The 21,199-nt window shown below is 39.2% G+C and overlaps 1 gene segment (V, D, J or C); it reads left to right on the forward strand.

The window, feature by feature from the left end:
• Nucleotides 1-698: 698 nt before the first annotated feature.
• Nucleotides 699-15,216, forward strand: LOC122194175. The segment is given in 6 exon segments: nt 699-728; nt 6,127-6,241; nt 10,816-11,148; nt 11,881-11,898; nt 13,767-13,873; nt 14,937-15,216. Coding segments are annotated over 6 exon segments (630 nt in total).
• Nucleotides 15,217-21,199: the final 5,983 nt, after the last annotated feature.

The following is a 21,199-nucleotide window of genomic DNA, read 5'->3' on the forward strand; positions in this document are numbered from 1 at the left end:
AGCAGAGAGAAAACCAGGGCAAAGTCAGGGAATGGAGCCCGGACTCTAGGTTGTGGTATACACCATCAATCAGTATAGTGATATTCCTTCTGGCCTGAAGATGCCCTCAAGAGAACTGGAGAAACTGTGAACCTCACCTGTTATGGTTATGAGAATATTGCCATGCTTACTAGAACCATTAACAGAAATATATCTACGTTTATGTCATAATTACTTTGGAGGCTGCCTCGTATATACACTCTCATGATGCTGTGAATATCATCAGTGAGTCAAATAGTGCTATTCACTGTGCCTGAAATGATTGTCCTTACCTCAAGAACTCAATAGATGTAGGGCTACCCAAAGCTGTGAGAGGACTTCATACGTAATGAGGGTGAATTTACATTGGTTATAAAGAAGAAGTTTTTTACAATGCGAGTAGTGAGGCACTGGCACAAACTGACTAGAGGTATGGTGGGAATCCCATGCGTGGAACCATTTATGGCCAGGCTGGGCCAGACTCTGTGCAGCCTGATCTACCTGTGGTTGTCCCTATTCATCGACAGGGATTTGGACTATATGACCTTCTATGTTCCTTACAAACTCGAAGAACTAAACCATTCTATGATTCTATGACTGAACAAAAGATGATGAAATATAGCTAAATAGAAGTGATATGCTAAAAATTGGCTTAAAATGGCGTGAGTACAATCTTTACCATGGTCTACAAGTGCATAGACACAGTTGTGGTAAGTTACACGTGCATGGTGGACATACAGAGTAATAACCATGTATCAGTGTATCATGAAATTCTCATCATGAAGTTGGTGTGTTAGAAAACAGGTATTTATTTTCAATACCAGATGCACGGAGGTTGAGCTCCTATCATACATACTTTGCACAAAAGATCTTCAGCTTACATACATTACTTGTGTTACGTATGCAGAGGTTTTCCCAGAGGTATATTATGTACGCAGAGTTTTTCCCAGAGTTATTCACACCTTCAGTAACTGACTCCAAGCAGAACTTCCTTATCTACTTGGTACAAAAACTTAACAGAGGTCTCGTTATTTACTTGGTACAAAGATTAAGAGAACATTCCTTATTTTCTTGGTACAAAGATTGAACAGAACTTATTTACGTGGTACTAAGATACAGCTCTTCCAGTTATCTAAACCAACTGCAGGGCTGTCTATCAGTGAACACTAGCAAGCTTAACAATATTGTTACAGATGTATGCAAACTAAAATGAAAATGGTCTTTTCCAACCTTAATGATTCTACAATTCTATGTATGAGGACTACTCCGAAAGCAGTGTCTCTTATTTTTTCAGGTTGGCCCTCAAATACCAGATGTTGGTATTATTTCAGTAAAGATTGAGCCTTCCTGCCAATATTCTACTACATTTTGCTGCCCTGGAACAGATAGTGATGATGCTAAAAGACTTAAACAATTCAGTATTCAAATAATAGATTCCTTGATGCTCCAGACAGATAAGAATAGGCCCTTTTGTATAGACATTGTGGGAGGCACTAAAGAGCAATCTAAGAGACAAAGAATTGTCTAAGAGATATCTACAAGACAAGCAGGTTCCAATACCAGTTCCATCTATGAGCCAACTGAAAGACTCCTTGAATAACAGGTGCAGATGCAGTGTTAGATTTACTATGTATGGAAAAGGTGGGAACTTTGAGAAAATTGTATAAGTATTCATATGTTAAACACATATGATCATAGAATCATAGAAGGGCCTGGGTTGAAAAGGATCACAGAATCACAGGTGCCAACCACTAGACCAGGCTGCTCAGAGCCACATCTAGCCTTGCCTTGAATGCGTCTAGGGAATGTTGCTTACACCACCTCTGAAGACAGACTATGTTACTGCATGTCCATACATTCATAAATATATATGTGCACATAGCTATAGAAGCATATAAATGCACATATTTTTGAAGTAAGCTCCACAGTACCCAGAACATCTGCTCCAATTCCTGTATGTCAGCACTGAGGAAAGGTAACTATTTCAGAGATGACCAGCATTTAGATTCAGCCTTGTGTTGCCCCAGGGAAATAAGAATCACTTTCCACAAGATTTACACTTCTCCAGACTCTCACTGCGAATTTCTTCCCATGAGAACTCCATAAACATGAACACAGAACATTCTACTTCAGCCTCTCTTTACACAGACCTATGTCTGTGTAAGGAGGACAAAGGAGCAAGGGAGCCAATCCATTCACAAATAAATTTGTTTTTGTATAACTTCTGCCCCTGTTTTAAGAACAAACAAACAAAACCTGCATATAAACACACATTCTATATCTACCATTTTAAGTGCATTCTTCACTGAAAAATGCTAATGTGATTTAAATGTTACCTTATGTTTCTATAAAGCAGAAGTTCTATGATGGACAATACAATTACAATTTCGAAGGGATGTAGCTCTGGGGTGTGCATGGTTTCTAGAAAGACCCCCAAGCACCCAGCACTGTAATAAACCAGTGTCAGCTTTGTGAATTATCATTTGATTTGGAGAATTTTCTTAACTGTTTGGGGTAACCAAGGGTTTGGCACCCCCAGATGGGACAAGCACTTTGGAATCTCAACAGACCAGGGGAATCGTGAAGACTGCAGATGAGTATTTTCAGGAATACTCTCCAGATCCACGATCAGGTGAATTTCCATGTCAGCTACCTGTTAAATTAATGACACTGATCACAGGTTGGAATGCCTACATGTAAATCATATCTGTTTTAAATACATACTGTCAGGCTATTACTGGTATTAAGGTACAATCTATATGCTACTGTGGGGACTCCCAGAGTCCATATTTTGGTTGGCATACTGAATCAAGGAGATAGTTTATAGCCTTATTTAAACTAGGCTGGAATGTATATAACAATAGAAAAAAGGTGGGCGAAGAAGAACTTATTGATAGTAAGATGCTAGTAACAGTTATAACCCAAGAAATTGGTAAGGTCAGGCTTAGAGCTATTGGTGCCTGAGGGGAAGAAGGTCTTAAGGTGGAGTGCAAGGGGACAGAATACCATTAGGAGAGGATCAGTGTGCTTCCTGCAAGCAGAAACGACTCTGGAAAAGCAGATGTCCTCTCAAGCTGCCAGGGCCTTTGAGAAATGCTGACACAGGATACTAAATTTGGACTAAAAACCTGGTTTCTCTGTATCTTGCATTTTATGTAAGCTAGAAATGAATCCAAGACTGATATAATCAATGAGATCATTACTTTTCTGTAGAAATTTCTGCACTAATGTGATACTATTGTTAGAAAACTTGTCCCTAAACATCTCTTGTTCACAGACTCTCACCTTTGCCTCTTGGCTGAAGCTTTACACATCTTGGCCCATGAAGCTTTCTATCAGACATATGAAAACTAAAAAGAAGGGATGACCTTTCCTTCGCTCTCTCCCTATCATTTTAAATTTAAATTATAGCCTAAAATGCCTAGATGGACTATATATGAACTTTAAAATGGGACAAGACTGCTGTCTGCTGGCACTTCTTGGATATTACCATGTGAAAGTGCCCATCTATGTAATAGTGCTCATCTGTGTGATATTAGCATCACATAGAATTTCTCCTTAAAATTAATACAGAGGAAGTGGTTTGCATGCTTTTACACAAAAGACATCATGTTTAAGAGAGCGTGCTACTGACAGTAAGATCCATAAAGGGATTTAAGTAGGAAGGTTTTAGACTTGGAACAAATGCTACTGATGTAAGAGAAAGTTTTGACTCAATGAAGGCAAGTAGCATCCCTTTACTGTCGTAATTTGGACATAAAAAGAAAAACCCTAAGTGTATTTTTTAAAACAATTCAATCTAAATTAAAAAAAAAAAAGTTCTCAATTATTTTTAAAATCAGTGAGTTAAGCATACTGTTTTGCTGCTGTAGAAAAGAGGGTATTGCAGAGACACCTATTGCCTGTCCAGTATTTGAAATAACTTTTTGTAGATTTCTGTGTTGATCCTAAATGTTTCATCTTCCCTGGGGCTATAACAGCTCTTCCTAGCTGAGCAGGATAAATTAAAAGAAAGCAATCTGTGACTTTTCCCCAGGCTAATTACCTTATTTCAAAGGATTGTATCTTCTGCTGACTGATTATCAAAATAGTTTCAAGTGAAGCCATTACGCAGCAACACGAACTGCAGGTGCTTATTCATGCTGCTATACCTGGATAGTTTCTTTGAGAAGACAAGGTCTGGATGGGCTGAACATACCCCATATCTAAATATTGCGTGCACCTTTCTTTCAGTGTATTGCCTCAGTATCTGCCAGTCTGCACAGTCTCACACAGATCTTTCATCATACCTGGGCTAACTGGGTACAGGGGAAAAAATGCAGTTTTGTGTCTTCATTTAGTTACGTGTAAGAAAGAAATATGAAAGTACCTTATAACCTGTCACTGGAAGTCCCCTCCCCTTTTAGTCTCCAAAATGAAGGCAAGCTCTTGCTAATAGATTAAGCTTTTTCCTCAGTCATAAGCAACCTGCAGAAGACTGTATTTCTGCTTCGTGCAACAGGCAGACAGAGAACACAAGCTAATTGCCCAGCATCCTACTTCCATCCCTTTCAGAGCAAATGGCAAGTACAATAGCGATTGAAGAGGCTATCCACAGTCCGGCAAGGCTATAAAGGGAAACGCCAGTCTGTAGTAAGCAAATCACTTTCAATGTAAAACAATTACAGAAGGCTTAAGTTCTGTTATTATCCTGAAGCAGAAGAGTGGGGATGAAAGCACCATGACTATTGCCGTGAAATTACATAGTGAAAAATAAGTGCAATTAAAACTAGGTAATCGTAACAAAGAATCATTTTTGTCTGAAGGAAGAACTGTTGGCATGATGTATTAATGGGTAATGTGTACAGCAGGAGATATTTGGACTATCACAGACAGAGCAGTGCAGAGGAAGGAAGTGGCCTGTGGTTTCCACAGAAAATTTTTATGGTGACTGGATGACAAAATGAGAGTGGAGACACAGGTGGAATTGTTTTTGTACGAGACTGTACCGTTGTGGGGACAGGGGGATCCACAATGATGCATTTCCCAGGAGGTCTTTACAAAAACCTGTAGTTGCATAAGTCACATGGGAGAGAGTGCAAAGACAACTGGAGAGCATTCTACAGCACGGTGGACATGTTCTGTCTTGGTTTCTCTTGACAGACACAGTATGTTTGAACAAACCTTCATTGTCCGAGAGCTGCAAGCCTATCCTGTCCGGAAAGCGAGCCAGTGGATTCTGATGACCTTGAAATAATTTTCAGCGCATCAGACTGACGGCAGATGCATCTAAATCTATCACAGTATGTGAAGCAAACGATTTCTTTCTGGTGCAATAATGTTTGCTGCTACCCTCAAAATGGCTTTTTATTGATGTGACAGAAGAATCTGAAATGTAGCATTGATCTTTCAGAAGCAATATAGAAAAAGGTTGTTAGGGCTTTCTCTTGCAAGTAAGTCTCCAGCATTCACAGAATGACTCATGCCTGTCAAGGCAGTGTTTTTCTTAAATCCTTCTCCATGGTATCTCATTGCAATTTTTCCTAGTGATGATAAAGGATTTGTCTGAGACCAGCCAAGTGATTCTTCTGGACGGTTCTTGTGTGAATTACTTTCAACCTACCAGAAAATTGAATGGAATCCTGCAAGACTCTCAGGTGGCTGAAGGGGAAAAAAAATGGGTTTGCCTTAATTCACCATCACAAAGGAGAAGCAACTAAATGAAAAGGTGTGCGACTGTGACCACCACAAAACAACTTGATTATTAAATTTCACAAGTTGAAGAAATAAAACAATCTCGATGTTTAGAGTATAAGCCTGACAATATGGAAGCTGTAGTTATGGAGTAATTATATTTCTAGACATTTACCCCCTTTACACCACTTTGAACAACTCTATACAGTTTATGTCTACAAAATGAGAATAGCACATGATATCAGTGAGGAGAACATGGCAAATAGTTTTTTCAGAACCTCTCTCTAAGAACGAAATATAGACAAAAATACAAGTGAACTCTGAAAAAATGCTCTTATAAATGCTACAGATGTTACAATGAGATTTCAAGCTATTGCTCTGCCGTGGTCATTTAGATAGAGATTAAGTTTCCAGATATGGCAAACATTGTTTAAGCCTCTGCTTACTAAACTCACTTGCAGTGCACTTTTTCTCTTAACTTATGATACAAAAGTATGTCATAGTGACAGTAACATGATTTTTGGTGGTGGCACGAAACTTACAGCGATCGGTAAGAAGATTTTCTTTTTTCTTTTAAATCACTTAAAATCCTGGGTATTCTCATCAGATTATTTCACTTTAGCATTCTCTTCTTCTTTATTAAACTGATGTTTTACTGATGTACTAGTTGCCCAGTCTATTTTGGAGACTAGGTTAAGTTCTATTCTAGGTAAGGACACACTTTTCACTTTGAATAACTGAAAGAAAACATTTTCTGCAATAAAGAGCAGTCTGTCAAACAAATTAGGTTGAGAATGGGTTGAAAAATATATGTGTGTCATCAATATTCTTTATAAATCAACATCTGCAAAAATCACTGCTCTTGGAAAGTGTAACTGTGCTTCCAGGTTATCGTGGAGATAAAGAAATAAAGATAATATAATAAATATTATATATATATATAATATAAATAAAGATAAAAATGGAGATAAAAAAATAAAGATAGAGAAAGGCTACCTGAGTTACAGTTACATTTAGGAGAGGTCTCAAGAAGAAAATCAAGGCTCTAAAAACAAAGTACTTTATATCCTATGGGGGTAAACTAAAACATGTTAAATCAGATAACTGGAAGAGACATATATCTACCAGTTTTTAGCTAACAAAACAAGCAAAAAGTACTCAGCTTTATCACAGGCAATACTAACACCTCTGTTTAACAATCAGTTGTTCTAGAAAACAGCTCTCCACAGCATGGCAAGATTCTTTCTGTACAACAAGTTTGTCAGGATTGTGCTAGAAAGTCAATTTGGAATAAGAGTCATACTGTTTCAGAATGGATGATAAAAAGCTGATTAATATCACCTATCACCTAAGACTATTTTCAAATTAAAATAACTCTTGGAGAACATTTATTTCTGGATCATAGGTCAGGATTTGGACTCCTTCCAAATCCAGAAGAAAACAAACATATTTCTAAGACTGATAGATGATAGAATCGTGGAATGACTTGGCTTGGAAGCGACCTTAAGGATCATCAAGTTCCATCCCCCCTGTTGCAGGCAGGGTTGCCAGTGATGGTGTTCTCTTCTTCTCATTACTATTATTCCTGGGATTAGAAGAATTGATGCTTTTATAACAGGCCCTTCATTGCAGAGCAAAAAAACTTTCAAGTGATAAAATTCTTTCTCCATATGAAAAAATGTAGGCCCTCAATTGAAGGTGATCAATTAATTATTATTTTTTTAAAATACGGTGTGAATCTGAGGTGCTGATGAAAAACAATGCACTGATCCATCATTGACTGTTGACACTATGAACTACCTTGTATGCTAAAAAAAACCCAAAACACTTATTTTACAAGAAAAGGCTATTCATGACATAGAAAGGAGATGGGGAAATAAGGAATTGGGTCCTTTCAGCTGAAAATAAGGAAATAAATCTGCCTTCTCTTTATGAGGAGTATGTTCTAATACTGCATGTTCTTAAGTGTCCTGTAAAGAATTTTTGAAAGATGCACAAATTGATTCACCTATGCCTGAATCAGAAAGCTCTGAAGAGGAATTTCTGGGACTTGTCTCACCAGATTAGACAGACATGCAGTTGCTGTTCCTTTACAGACCTTTCCTGTATTTCCTAGGAAACCATAAATTCATGTGTTTTGTGTTTCATTGTCTACCACATGAGGGAGGGTTACTGCAGAAGCTTTGTTCAGAGAATGGACAGTAGTTGAGAGGTTTTAATGCAGGTGCAAAATAGTGTGACTAATGAAAGATTGTTCTTTGGCAGTGGGACAAAACTCACAGTACTAGGTAAGTCAAAAGTCAGATCTCTGCAGTATATGTAATATTGTAGTATTGTTAAGAACTTCTTAACTAACAGCAGAATAATGGTAATTTTTCCCCCATCCACAAGGACAGGACAAATGCTTTATAGATTGTTTATTAGAAAAAAAAAAAAGAAAAAAAAAAAAAAGGAAGATGGATGTGGAAGCATTGGGTTTGCAGACACTAATTTTAAGATCCGTTTTAGCTTTGACTTGTGCTGCTCTGTCTTCCCTGACTGAAAGCTTCATGATGGGAGAAGTGAAAAAAATAACTCTGCTCCCATTGTCCAAGGAAACAGATCCCTCTTTGGTCTGCATGTTTTGTGAGCTCTTCTGTCTCACTGTTAATCAATCAAAAGCAACGTTTAGGAGGTATGATCATGCTCACTATTCATATTCTTGTGGCTGCTGAATATGGCAGGGAAGGAGCAGATTTCTGGTACTTTGCTTTTCTCACTATAGATGTCAAGCAGGCTGCTTGAAGTTGCACTAGGACAGTCGCTCCATTTATCTTTCTTTTTTACTGTTCCTGATTTTTAAAAAGTCTGTGTTCTCTTTCTCTCGCTTTTCTGAGCAGAGAAAGTGCCCTATTCTCCTGTATTCCTTCTATTTTTCTCCATCTACTTTTTCAGCCTTCTCCTGTTGCAGAAAAGAATTTAACACAGCTTATGTGATCAGTTGAGCATTTTGGAATCCCAGAGTAAAACTACTTTTTCCATCTGCCACTGCAAGCTCTGATAGCAAACTGTAGAAATACACACCAGAATACGTTCCTTTGAATATTCCCATTTTAAGGAACTTAGTGACTGATAAGGGCAACACAAGGACTTTGTGGGTTGTAGTCTGATGAGGTTCAGCTTTGTTTTTTAACTGCAGTTATATTTGGAGTTGACATCATAGTCAAAGTTATGCACAAGCTGCTGTGATTTTGCCCAAGTGCTTAATGTAAAGGTCAATTGAAAATTTCTCTTGATGATATATAGTATACACATAGATTATATTCAGATGAAAGTATGGGTTAAATATAACAAGAAATCATGAAAGTGATCTTAGTATGATGAAAATGGAATGGAAGAACTGCGACACGTTTTCTCTGGGATGAGTGAAGAGTGTAAGGCAGGGCTTACATGCATTTATGCATGAGAGTGGTTAAGCATTGCAACAGTGATCTTATATGGCCAACGTGGATGATCAGAACAGAATGGGCTTTTGACAACATATTTTATGATTGCCTCTATTCTTGCTTGCATCAGTCTCCTTATTCCACTTTAAATACGCTAATTCGTTGGCTATGCTTGGCTGTTTTTTTCTTTTTAATTCTTTTTACTTTGATTCTCTCTGCAAGCCTTTTTCACAGCTTTCCTTTTCTGTTTTGTTGTTGTTTGCTTGTTTTTGAACCTCCCTCACTATTATTTTGTGTTTTCTTTTCTTCATCTGTTTTCATGTCTTCACTCATTGACCACCACACTGATGTTATACTAGAGATACATTAAGAGCTAAAATAAACAACAAACACACAACCAGGTACTGGAAGTAAAAGTAATCAACCTTAATTTGTGCTAGCTGGAGTGTAAGTAGAGGAGTTCAAAACTTTCTAGTGAGTTGACTATGAAGACACATCACTGTAAATTACTATACCTCTTCTGAGGCCTGTATGAGCTCATATGTATGGGCTCAAGGCTCTTTGTGGAGTAAACACTGACAATCATGATTAAGGCTAACAGTTGAAAGAAAATACAGAGGCTTTTTGGGGTCAAGATCTGTGCAAGACATAAAACTCTTTTTATTTATATGTGTCCACCCTAGAAAAGAGGAAACGATTGTGAAAAGCATCCACAATATATAATTCCATCACATAGAAAAAGTACAAAGTCTTAGTCCATAATTCTCTTCATGGATTTCTCTTTCCATGTGTGTTCTGCAGACCCGGTGGATTTGTCATGCTAGATAAGAATTAAAAAATAATAATAATAATAATAATAATAATAAAAAGGACCTCTAGAGAAATATATATGAAACATAACAAAAATACTAAAAGGTTGATTTTAGCTTTACTGCTTAGTAAGTAACATCTTACTGTAGCCTTTTAGCTCCTTTCTCCTTTTTGACTGTAGATGTATACATATAAGGACATGGATCATCTAGGACATGAAACGTTTTTTTCTTGTGAGTGTATATGCATTTTATTTCAAAAGTCTTACACAAGGTTTTCTTATTCTGAGCATAACCTGAATAATAAATGGCATAAAGCAATATTTCGTAGTCTTAAAATAGGATAGTAAGTTAAGAACTAAAGATGAAGTTGTCCTACTCAGTTTTAGATTTTGTACCTGAAGTGATTCAGTGAGAATGAATAATTCTTTCCTTTCAGATCGTATCGTACCTTGAGCGACAAGTAAGGTATCACATAGAAGTAAAATTTTGAAAGTAGCAATAACCACCATGTCCTACTATAACTTCAGGAATGTGCCACAGTCAGCTGAAGATGCTTACGAATTTTGTCTCCTAGTACAACATCACAAATACAGGCCTACTGTATACTTTTCTGACAATACGTTTGCTCAGTTTCTTATAAACTGTTCTGTTCTAATAGAGACAAGAGAAATGCAAATAGTACTGCGTTTCTGTTGATAGAGCTTTTATATTACTGTATAACTAATGATCTTTGCACTTGTGCATATCTGTATTACAGATAATTATCTGTCTACTAGGAATTTATTAAAAGGCCAGTTGCACAGCCCAAAAAATTCATAGTTAAAAGGAGTTGCTGAGAAGAATAATGAAGCCTTTGAGCTATGCTACTTTCTACATTACTGTTTCAGGGAAGAAGAGTGAAATCATACCACCGACTGTGGCCATCTTTTCACCGTCAAAGCAGGAGATTCAACAGAAGAATAAGGCCACTCTGGTATGCCTGGCCTCCGGTTTCTACCCTGATCACCTCAATTTAGTCTGGAAGGTGAATGGCAACAAGAGGACAGAAGGAGTGGGAACAGATGAGATTTCCACATCAAATGGGAGCACTTACGCATTGACCAGCAGACTGAGAATCTCAGCCCAAGAGTGGTTCAACCCTCTGAACCGTTTTGAGTGTATTGCTGAATTTTTTCACGATGGACAGAAATCAATACATAAATTCATCCATGGTGATACTGGTGAGTAAAAAACATAAGAGTTTTGCCATGGTTTACATAGTTACATAGGAAATGCTAAGTCAAGGCTTGAAACAGTGATTGAGCACCTGGTAGGAAGGCAGGGCCAACCCAGGGTTGCTCAGTTGCATGCAGTACGCCTGAGTGACCAGAAGGATTAGAACCAGGATCCACCCCCTTCCACGACCTCATTTTAAGGGCTGGCAGTGGAGGTGAGGATATCTCACTGGAGATCCCTGCCTACCTGAAGCCTCCCAAATGTAAGCAGATTTTCTTCCTTTGTTTCTGTGTCCGTGGCTGCTGCATTTGGGCTTGTCCTCTTTTGCTGCAGTAGAAGACTTTGCCACCCTGCTGTTATTGCCATACTTTCCATCACATTCTAGTGTTACAGTGTACAAGTTAGAAATCACTTAAAAGAGGAAAAAAGAGGATATGGGTAATTTATTTCTATATAGTGGTTTGTTCATGACACAAATATATTTGTAATTATATAGGTATTTGTATGTCTTCGTATTCACAGCACCATGTATCTACAGTATTATCTATATATAGAGATTTTCAAAGGTTTATTCAAATTTTCTTAGTGTAAGAACATAGTAAAATATAAAATATATACTAACGTAAAATGAAAAATACACAGTATAGTAAAATAAATATTGTAAACGGAAACGTCAAAAATATGTGTTTGTTCATACCAAAGAAAGATGTGACATTCTGTTTTTATTTGTCTTTCAGGATGTATGCTTACTAAAGGTATGTGTATTTTCTCACCTTCACATAGGCAAATAAACGTCTGTATTTCAGTTTTACTGATGGTAAATATAAGAGGTGAGAGAGATATATATTAAATTTCTTTCTTCTAGAAGATTAACTTATCCTTTCAGATCTGAGTGACACCTTTATTTTTTAAAAACAAACAAACAAACAAACAAACAAACAAACAGTAAAGGTTGGAGCAACATTCTGTATGATTCTTATCTACATTTACTTTTTGAAATAATGGAAGAAAATGTGGAACCTTTCCATGCCACCACTTGCCCTTTCTATCTCCCCCGTCTTCAACATCACCTTCTATAGGAAAGCTACATGTTTATCTTTTTTCTAGCAGAAAGTTCATCCATGAAAGAAAAAAAATCATGCTAGCCAAGTGGTTATGACATCGAAATTGAAAATCATAGAGTCATAGAATGGCCTGGCTTGAAAAGGACCATAGTGATCATCTAGTTTCGACACCCCTGCAATGTCTGGGATCACCAAACAGTAGACCAGGCTGCCCAGAGCCTCATCCAGCCTGGCCTTGAATGCCTCTAGGGATGGGGCATCCACAACTTCCTTGGACAACCTGTTCCAGTGTGTCACCACTCTCTGAGTGAAAAACTTCCTCCTAATATCTAACCTAAACCTCTCCTGCCTCAGTTTAGAACCATTTCCCCTTGTTCTATCACTATCCACCCATGTAAACAGCCATTCCCCCTCCTGTTCATACACTCCAAGTACTGGAAGGCCACAATGAGGCCTCCCCAGAGCCTTCTCTTCTTCAAGCTAAACAATCCTATTTCCCTCAACCTTTCTTCATAGGAGAGGTGCTCCAGCCCTCTGATCATAGATGCCCTCCTCTGGATCCATTTCAAGAGTTTCCATGTCTTTCTTGTGCTGGGGGCCCCAGGCCTGGCTGCATTATTCCAAATCAGGCCTCACAAGAGCCTTTTTGAACCTCAATAGGTTTACATGGGCCCAATTCTCCATCCTGTCCAGGTCCCTCTTGTTGACTTCCCTTCCCCCTACTGTATTGACTGCACTGGTCATCTTGGTGTCATCCACAAATTTGCTGAGGGTGCACTTGATGCCATCATCTATGTCATTGATGAAGATGTTGAAGAGCACTGGTCCCAAGCCAACCCTTGGAGGACACCTTGGAGTTGACCGGCCTCCACCCCAACATGGAACCATTGATCACAACCCTTTGGCTGCAACCAGTCAACCAATTATTAATCCATTGAACAGTCCATCTTTCAAATCCGTATTTCTCCAATTTAGAGAGAAGGATGTGGTGAGGGACCATGTCAAAGACTTTGCAGAAGTCCAGGAAGATGACATGCATTGCCTTTCCTCTGTCCAATGATGCCTCCACTCCATCATAGGAGACCACCAGTTTGGTCAGGCAAGATCAGAAAGCCGTTAAAATAAAAGGCTAAATAGCCTTTAGTAGGCTAAATGTTATTTTGTGCTGTGTAAAACTTACCTGATATGACAGCATCTACTGACAATAACAAGTGAAAACAAATGTATTTTGTAATTCAACTTACATCAATTTCCTAAGGGGGATTTGCATGACCAGCCTACATTTTTATCAGGTGTGGTAACACAGAGGTTAACCATTCCCAGTCAGAACATATTTTCTTATCATAAAGCCAGTCTGTGTCTTTTCTAGGATTGCTTTCTCCTGTCATTCTTTGAATCACAATATTCTTTCCCATTCTGTGCTATCTCAGATATCAACATAACCATTCATTTGACTGTAATTCCTTTGCTTAGTTAAAGATTTCAAGTATTTCTGGTACATTGTATCAAGTCTCTTCTGATGGTGATAATTTAATATGCAAATTGCATTTGTTTTGCAGAGTCCTACTTGCATTATGGAAATTCTATGAAGCTCACTTACCTCATTCTGTGTGGCAAAGCCTTCCTCTATGCAATTTTGGTGTGCGCTCTGATGTGGAAAGTCAAGGTACGCTGATGTGTCACTTTCAGGCTGAGCTTGTTTACTAGTACAAGAATTAGTGGACAAAACAAAATTTACAAAAAATCACAAGTAGTAAGTTTTCTGTTACAGTTTTTCCAGAGCTCAAACAAAATCAATGCTGTCCAGCAGAGAAATTCTTTCTGAAAACATATGGAGAAAGATAAGAAGTACTAAGCACAACTTCTACAGAAAGCAAAGAAGGGAAATATCAGACACATCATGCTTTTCTGTAATCACTGAGAAGGGACACTTGCCTGCAGCAAAAGTAAAATCAGGGTTTTGAAGAAGATACAAACAATGAATGGGATAAATCTAAAAGAAAATGGGAGAATTTTAGGTAGCTAGTAACAGACATAAAACACTTTTTATCTGTAATCTTTTCAAATTCCTGATAGATATTTCTGGTAAGAGTAGTGGAAGCCTCAGCACCAACTTCCTTTAGTTGTAGACTGGGAATTGTGTTTGAGAAGGGACATAATACAGTTGAGAGCGAGTACGAGTACAGCTCCAGTTGTTTTCAAGACTTTTTTTCCTCCTTTTTGAAGCCTACATGAGAAAGTACATTACTGGGTCACAATCATTTGTGATTTATTTATTTATTATTTATTTATTTAAAGTTATTAACTCAGTATGCAAGTAAATAATCTGTATGGGTACTTTTGTAGCAAGATATGTTCTTGCTACTAAGAAAGGCTGAAGGAGCTACAACTTCACAGAAGCACAGTGTCACGTAATTGTAGGGGTTGAAATCAACCTCTAGATATCAGCCCCCTGCTAAAGCAGATTCTCTACAGTAGGTTGCACAGGAAAGTGTCCAGGTGAGTCTTCTTCCTTTTATTTATATGGAACTTCTTATGCTCTAGTTTCTGCCCCCTGCCCCTTGTTCTATTCCTGCATGACAGTGAAAAGAGCCTGGCCCCGTCAAAACTTGACATGCTCATTTCTGAGCATGCTCTCAGGAAACATGACAGTACAGGCAGTTGTAAATTTGGACTATTGTTTCACCATGTTCTTGCTTAATTATTTATTCTGTTTTGTTTTCATTTAGGCTGGTAGCAAGCCATATAAAGAATAAGTGAATAATCTCCTCCATCTCATCAACAGGAAAACAACAAATTCCACGTTTTTCTTTTCTGCAGTAGAGTCCAAGCTTGTAATATCCTCTTTCTTGATGGTTCTCTGTTCTCTCCTGTTCTTTCAGCTTTGTTTTAATCACTGCCAGATTTCCCATGGACATGCAGGATAATCTCTATCCTAGCTTTAAAACACCTCCTTACTGCTCAGAGGTGTCAGCTTCTTAAATCAGGAATAAAGTTTGTGTCACTCCATTCAAGAAGTTTGAGTGTTTTATCCCAACTTGATGTTTTGTTGCAATACTATTCTACATCACAACTTCAGTGACACTTAGTATTACAAAATATACACATTCAAATATATACATTCAATGACAATACTGAGAGGAAGATTCTATCTGAATTCTATGTGAATATTAGAAGGCTCATCCATTGCTGATATTGTGTTCTGGAAAATAAAGTGGGGTTCCAAGCTTTAAAATCTTGCATGCCCCACTATCAGTGACTGAGAGAGTAAGGATCCAGGTCAACTGCTGGGAGACTGATAATGCACATGTGTGGGTCTCAATGTGTGTGTCTGGGGGGGGAGGGAGGAGGAGGGATGGAAGTGAAGTTTTGTATCTTCAAAGAAGATAAGGAGAGGAGGTGAAAAGGAGAGAGTGTCAGTACGAGGAAGCAGAGTGAGGCTGTAGTCTTCAGAGTTTCATATGCCCCTCTACAAGCATGTGAGGAGATCAACGATTTAGGGCCAGTTCCTGAATAGCTGAGCAGCCTGAGTGTCCAAGGTGAGCTACTGGAGGGATTCACGCTTTGTATAGTTTCTGTTGGCAGACCTTTATCCTGATCAGACAGAGGAGAAAAGAGTGATGCAGCTGTTGATGTTTGTGTTTGCGTGGTGCTAAGTTTTTGTCCTTGTGTTACGTTGCATGACTGGCTGCTGAGGCAGGCAGATAAGCACCAAACAGGTGTTTGCTCACTCCTTCCAGCAGTGAGATGGGAGAGAGAATTGGAGAAAAAATAAAGCTCATAGGCTGATAGCTTGATAGAGCAAAAAAAAAAAAAAAAAAAAAGATGCACAATGTAATTGCTACCACCAACTGCCCATCCTTCAGTGATGGAGCACCACCAATTCCTCTGTTTTTGTCACATGTTCTGGAATGTCCCTTTGACCAGCTTGGGTCAGCTGTCCTGATTCTGTCCTCTCTTTTGCACCCCCAACCTCCTCACAGGCAGGGCAGTGAAATAAGCTGAAAAGTCCTTGACTTAATATAAGCACTGCTCAGCAACACTAAAATATTTGTGTGTTACCAACACATTTCGCATTCAGATTTCAAAATATAGCATCATAACAGCTACTAGGAAGAAAATTAACTCTGTCCCAGGAAAAACCAGGACACTGGTTCTGTCAATGTGTATTTTTGTACTGTGTGTCTGGGTTATTTTGTTTGTTTGTTTGTTTGTTTTGTTTTGTTTTTATTTGATTTCTTTAATATAATTTATTTTTTACAATATATAATTTCCAGTGGATGGAACTGGGGACAGGGAATGACGGCAGTTTAGTTTCTGTTGGGCTATTAGATTCAATAACAACAAATAAAACATTTGGAACTTAGAATCATAGAATCACCAAGGTTGGAAAAGTCCTCCAAAATCGTCCAATCCAACCATCTACCAACCACAAATATTTCCCCACAAAACCATGTCCCTTAGTACAACAACTAAACATTTCTTGAACACCTCCAAGAATGGGTATCCAACCACCTCCCTAGGCAGCCCATTCCAGTGCTTGACCACTCTTTCAGAGAAGAAATTTTTGCTAAAATTCAACCCAAATAATCCCCTGGTGCAACTTGAGGCCATTCCCCTCTAGTCCTATGTGAGAGAAGAGGCTGATCCCCACCTCACCACAACTTCTTTTCAGGTAGTTGTAGAGGGTGATATGGTCTCTCCTGAGCCTACTCCTCTCCAGACTAAACAGTCCTAGTTCCCTCGGCCTAAGCTTAGCGATCCAGCACGGCTAGATCCCTCTGTAGGTCTTTCCTACTGTCCAGGCAGATGGACACTTCCTTCCAATTTGGCATCATCTGCAACCTTACTGAGGCTGCACTCAGTCCCCTCATTCGGGTGATCAGCAAAGGACAAGCCCCAATACCAAACTCTGAAGAAAGCCACTTGTGACTGCTTGCCAGCTGGATTTATCTCTGTTCACCACAGTTCTCTGGGCCCAGCAATCTGTCCAGTTCTTCACTCAGCAAAGAGTGCACTTGTCTAAGACAGGAGCTATCAGCTTCTCCAGGAGAATACAGTGGGAGACAGTGACAAAGGCTTTGCTGAAGTGCCTTGACAATCACCTCTGCCTTCTCACTCAGCATACTCAAATGGATCCCTTCTAGCCCCATGGACTTGTGACAGTCCAGGTGGAGTAGTAGGTCTCTAAATGTTTCCGTCTGAATGGTGGCTTATTCTGCTCTGCACCCCAGACTTCCAGATCAGAAGGATCCTTCCATCAGAATATCAGGATAACAAGATATCAGGATAACTGGTCCTACAATTAAAGACAGATGTAAAGAAGGCATTGAGAACCTCAGCCTTTCCCTTATCTTCAGTGGTCATGTTCCCTGCCACATCCAGTAAAGAATGGAGATTTTCCTCAGCCCTCCTCTTACAGTTAATATATTTATATTAAAAATTTTTTTTCTCTTATACTACAGTAGCTCAGCCTGCTCCTGCACCTCGAAGACTTTCTCCCTGTGGAGTGTTCATCCTTCCTGGACCCTTTTCTGCTTGGGGCAAAGTCCCAAGGGACTGTCTCTGTCAATATCCTGAATAGTTCAAAGTCCACCCTCCTGAAGGATAAGGTAGTAGTTTTTCTGACCCCCTTCCTGACTTCGCCAAAATAGAATTTGCCATTCCCTTCTAGCCATCTTAGAGCACCTAAGATATCAATAGTATACAGCACCACTTTGATAGGCAGTGGTACATTTTGATTATTTTTAGGAAAAACAGGTTTCCAATATTTCATCCCCAGCTTCTCAATAGCTTTTGTGCTACTATTTATGCTATTCATAACTGAGAAGATAGGCCTAATCTCAGTCTAGAAAAAGGAAAGCAAAATGAATGTGAAGAGCAGGAGGGGTGTTCCTGTGATCTGACAATCATTACTTTACTGAGGATAGTGGGAGGAAAAAAATAAATCCTAGAGAATAAACGTACTGTTCTATAATATCCAGTATTATATGAGGAAGAGGGCTGATGGTATCATGTGAGAGAGGTAGGAAGGCTGTGAAATGAAAGCTTGACTACTATGAAAATATAGCTGTGGGAAGACTGAAAATAACAGACCAGTTCTACTGCTGATTGGAGTTCAAAAAGCAAGGTAATAAGTATTTTCACTCCCAAAGGTCAAGACTACTGTACATTCCCATCTTTTGATATCTTTATAGTGATGAGCATGCTGTCCAGCCTCATGAATCTGGCCTCGAAGGATTTTTCCCTTTTGAGCGTGACAGAAACACTCCCAAGGAAAAGGATAAAAAGGTACAGAGAACTGTTGATATTTATCCTATGTTAATTGATCAGTATGTGAATGAGCTGCACATAGTTTTGGTAATTCTTTTCAGTGCTGAAGGAGACCAAGAAATTCAAAGTACAAAATAACTACAGTTGATATAAAAGTGTTGCTCTGTCCAAACAATAGAATTAGGCAAAAGAATAGACAGGATAAATGCCCCATTTTTCTTGGAAAAGATAAACCATGAGATGAGCTCAGGATTCCAGTGTCTGGTAGAAACAAGTCAAGGCCTGTAACAATACTAGTTTGGAAACTAATTTCAAAGCTACAATTTTCATAAGCCCATGATTCTATCAAAAGTCTAAAAGGAACCACTGAATTATCATCTAAGATAATTATCATCTAATGAATTTTAATTTCAGAGAATTAAAGAATCACAGAATGTCCTATGTTGGAAGGGACCTCTAGGATCTCGAATCTCCAACCCTCCTGCCACAGGCAGGACTAACAGTCTCCATATTTAATACTAGACCAGGCTGCCCAGGGCCCCATCCAACCTGGCTTTGGGCCCTTGGGCCCCTCCAGGGCATCCACAACCTCTCTGGGCAGCCTGTTCCAGCACCTCACTGCTCATAGTAAAGAACTCCCCCCTGACATCCAACCTAAATTTTCCCTCCATCAACTTAAAACTATTTCCCCTTGTCCTGCTGTTATCTACCCTTTACAAAGTACTCCATCCAGATGGGGTCTCACAAAGGGCAGAGTAGAGAAGGACAGACACCTTCCTGTCCCTGCTGGCCACTCCTTTTCTAATGGAGCCCAGGATACCATTTGCTTTCTGAGCTGCAAGGGCACACTGCTGGCTCACGCTCAGTTTTTCACCCATCAGGACCCCCAGACCTCTTTCTTCAGGGCTGCTGTCAAGGACTGCTCCTCCCAGTCTGTAGAGATGCCAGGGATTCCTCCGGCCCAAGTGCAAAACCTTGCACTTTGCTGTATCAAATCTCATTAGTTTCACCTGGGCTCACCTTTCAAGTCCGTTGAGGTCATTCTGAATGGCATCCCTTCCTTCCATTTCGTCAACTGCACCAACTCAGGTTGGTTCATTAGCAAACTTGCTGAGAGTGCACTCAATTCCATCATCGATGCCATTGATTAAGATGTTAAGGAGCACCGGTATCAAGACAGACCTCTGAGGGATACTGCTCATTACTGTCAACAGTTTACAGGCTGGTTCGGCCCGATATTCACAAAAATCACAAAACCATGACATTTACCAGCCTCCACCTGGACATAGAACCATTAATCACCACACCCTGTCTGCAGCCTTTTAACCAATTTTAAGGAAAATACCTTCCTTCTTGATAATTTATTGCAGTAGCTCAGCATCTTCATTTTTGAGTACGTCATTTCAGTCCAGAGATAATCAGTTCCCAAACATTAATTCATGTTAATCTCTTTCCAGCCAAATTATTGTGCTCCTGCACTGTAAAACAACCTCCCATGTCTTATTTTAAGTTACTTCATTCTATTGCTTGGTTTGCATTCAATGTTTGCACAAATCATTCCTACTACAGATCACATTTGAAGCTCATTCTGAGTCACTTCTCTACAAAACAGCTGAAGACTGCTGAACAATTTGATTCCCTGCTGAAGCCCCTCATGGGGCTCTGGCTTCCATGTCTTACTTCTAGGCTGTTTGAGAAACTGACAAGGAACAGCAAGGGCTAGTTGGGAAAGAAAGCCAGGAGTCAAGGGTGACCACAACTCAGGCAGTGTTTTCACTATCAAAGACATGATCTCACAGCACCTGCACACATCAAGTAGAGTTCCAAGAAAGGCAAACAGTGAACCAGATCGAGAATAAATCTAGGATGTCCAGTCAGGAGCAAAAGAAGACAGAAATAGGATAGGCTGTAGCTCAGAGACTGGAAAGAAGGATACAATGTGGATTTTCAGAATCACAAAATGGTTGATGTTGGAAGAAATCTCTGGAGATTAGTTAGTTCAGCTCCCCTGCTCAAGCAGAATCAAGGATCAGGTTGACTGGTTGCCCATGATCATGTCCAGATGGACTTTAATTGTCTCCAAGAATGACAATTCCACAGCATCTCTGTGCAATCTACTCCAGTGTTCAGTCATAATTACAAGAAAAAAAAGAACCTGTTTCCTGATACTCAGTATATCCTCCTGTGTTTCAGTTTGTGCCAATTTTCTCTTGTCCTGTCACTGGACACCACTGAAAACAGCCTGGTTCTGTCTTCTGCTAAATATTTCTCATATATTTTTGCACAAAAATAAGATACCTACTTGATCCTTCTCCTTTCTAGGCTAAAGTTCCAGCTCTCTCAGTCTTTCCATATAGGAGAAATTCTCCAGTTCCTTAATCAACTCTGTTCCTTCACTGAACTCTCTCCAATATCTGCATATCTCTCCTGGTTGTAACCCAGAATTGAATACAGCAGTCCAGATGTGGCCTTATCAAATCACCTCCTTCATCCTGATGGTAAGACTCTGCAGTCCAGAAAATGATTATTTTTCTTTGCTACAGGGGTATGTTGCTGTGCATAAACTTGCAGTTCAAAGTCTGTCCAAGGGACAAGACCAAAGACATGAAAATCTACACTGTTCCTATGAGGGGTACATCTAGAAGACAAGCTATCAACATTGTAGGTACATAGTTCACTCAGAGTACATGACCAGAGACAAGACTGGATAGAGTTTCAC

The sequence above is a fragment of the Lagopus leucura genome, unplaced genomic scaffold (genome assembly GCF_019238085.1).
Source record: "Lagopus leucura isolate 7727_CA_CO unplaced genomic scaffold, USGS_WTPT01 3-80_obj-0_obj, whole genome shotgun sequence".
NCBI classification, from domain to species: domain Eukaryota; kingdom Metazoa; phylum Chordata; class Aves; order Galliformes; family Phasianidae; genus Lagopus; species Lagopus leucura.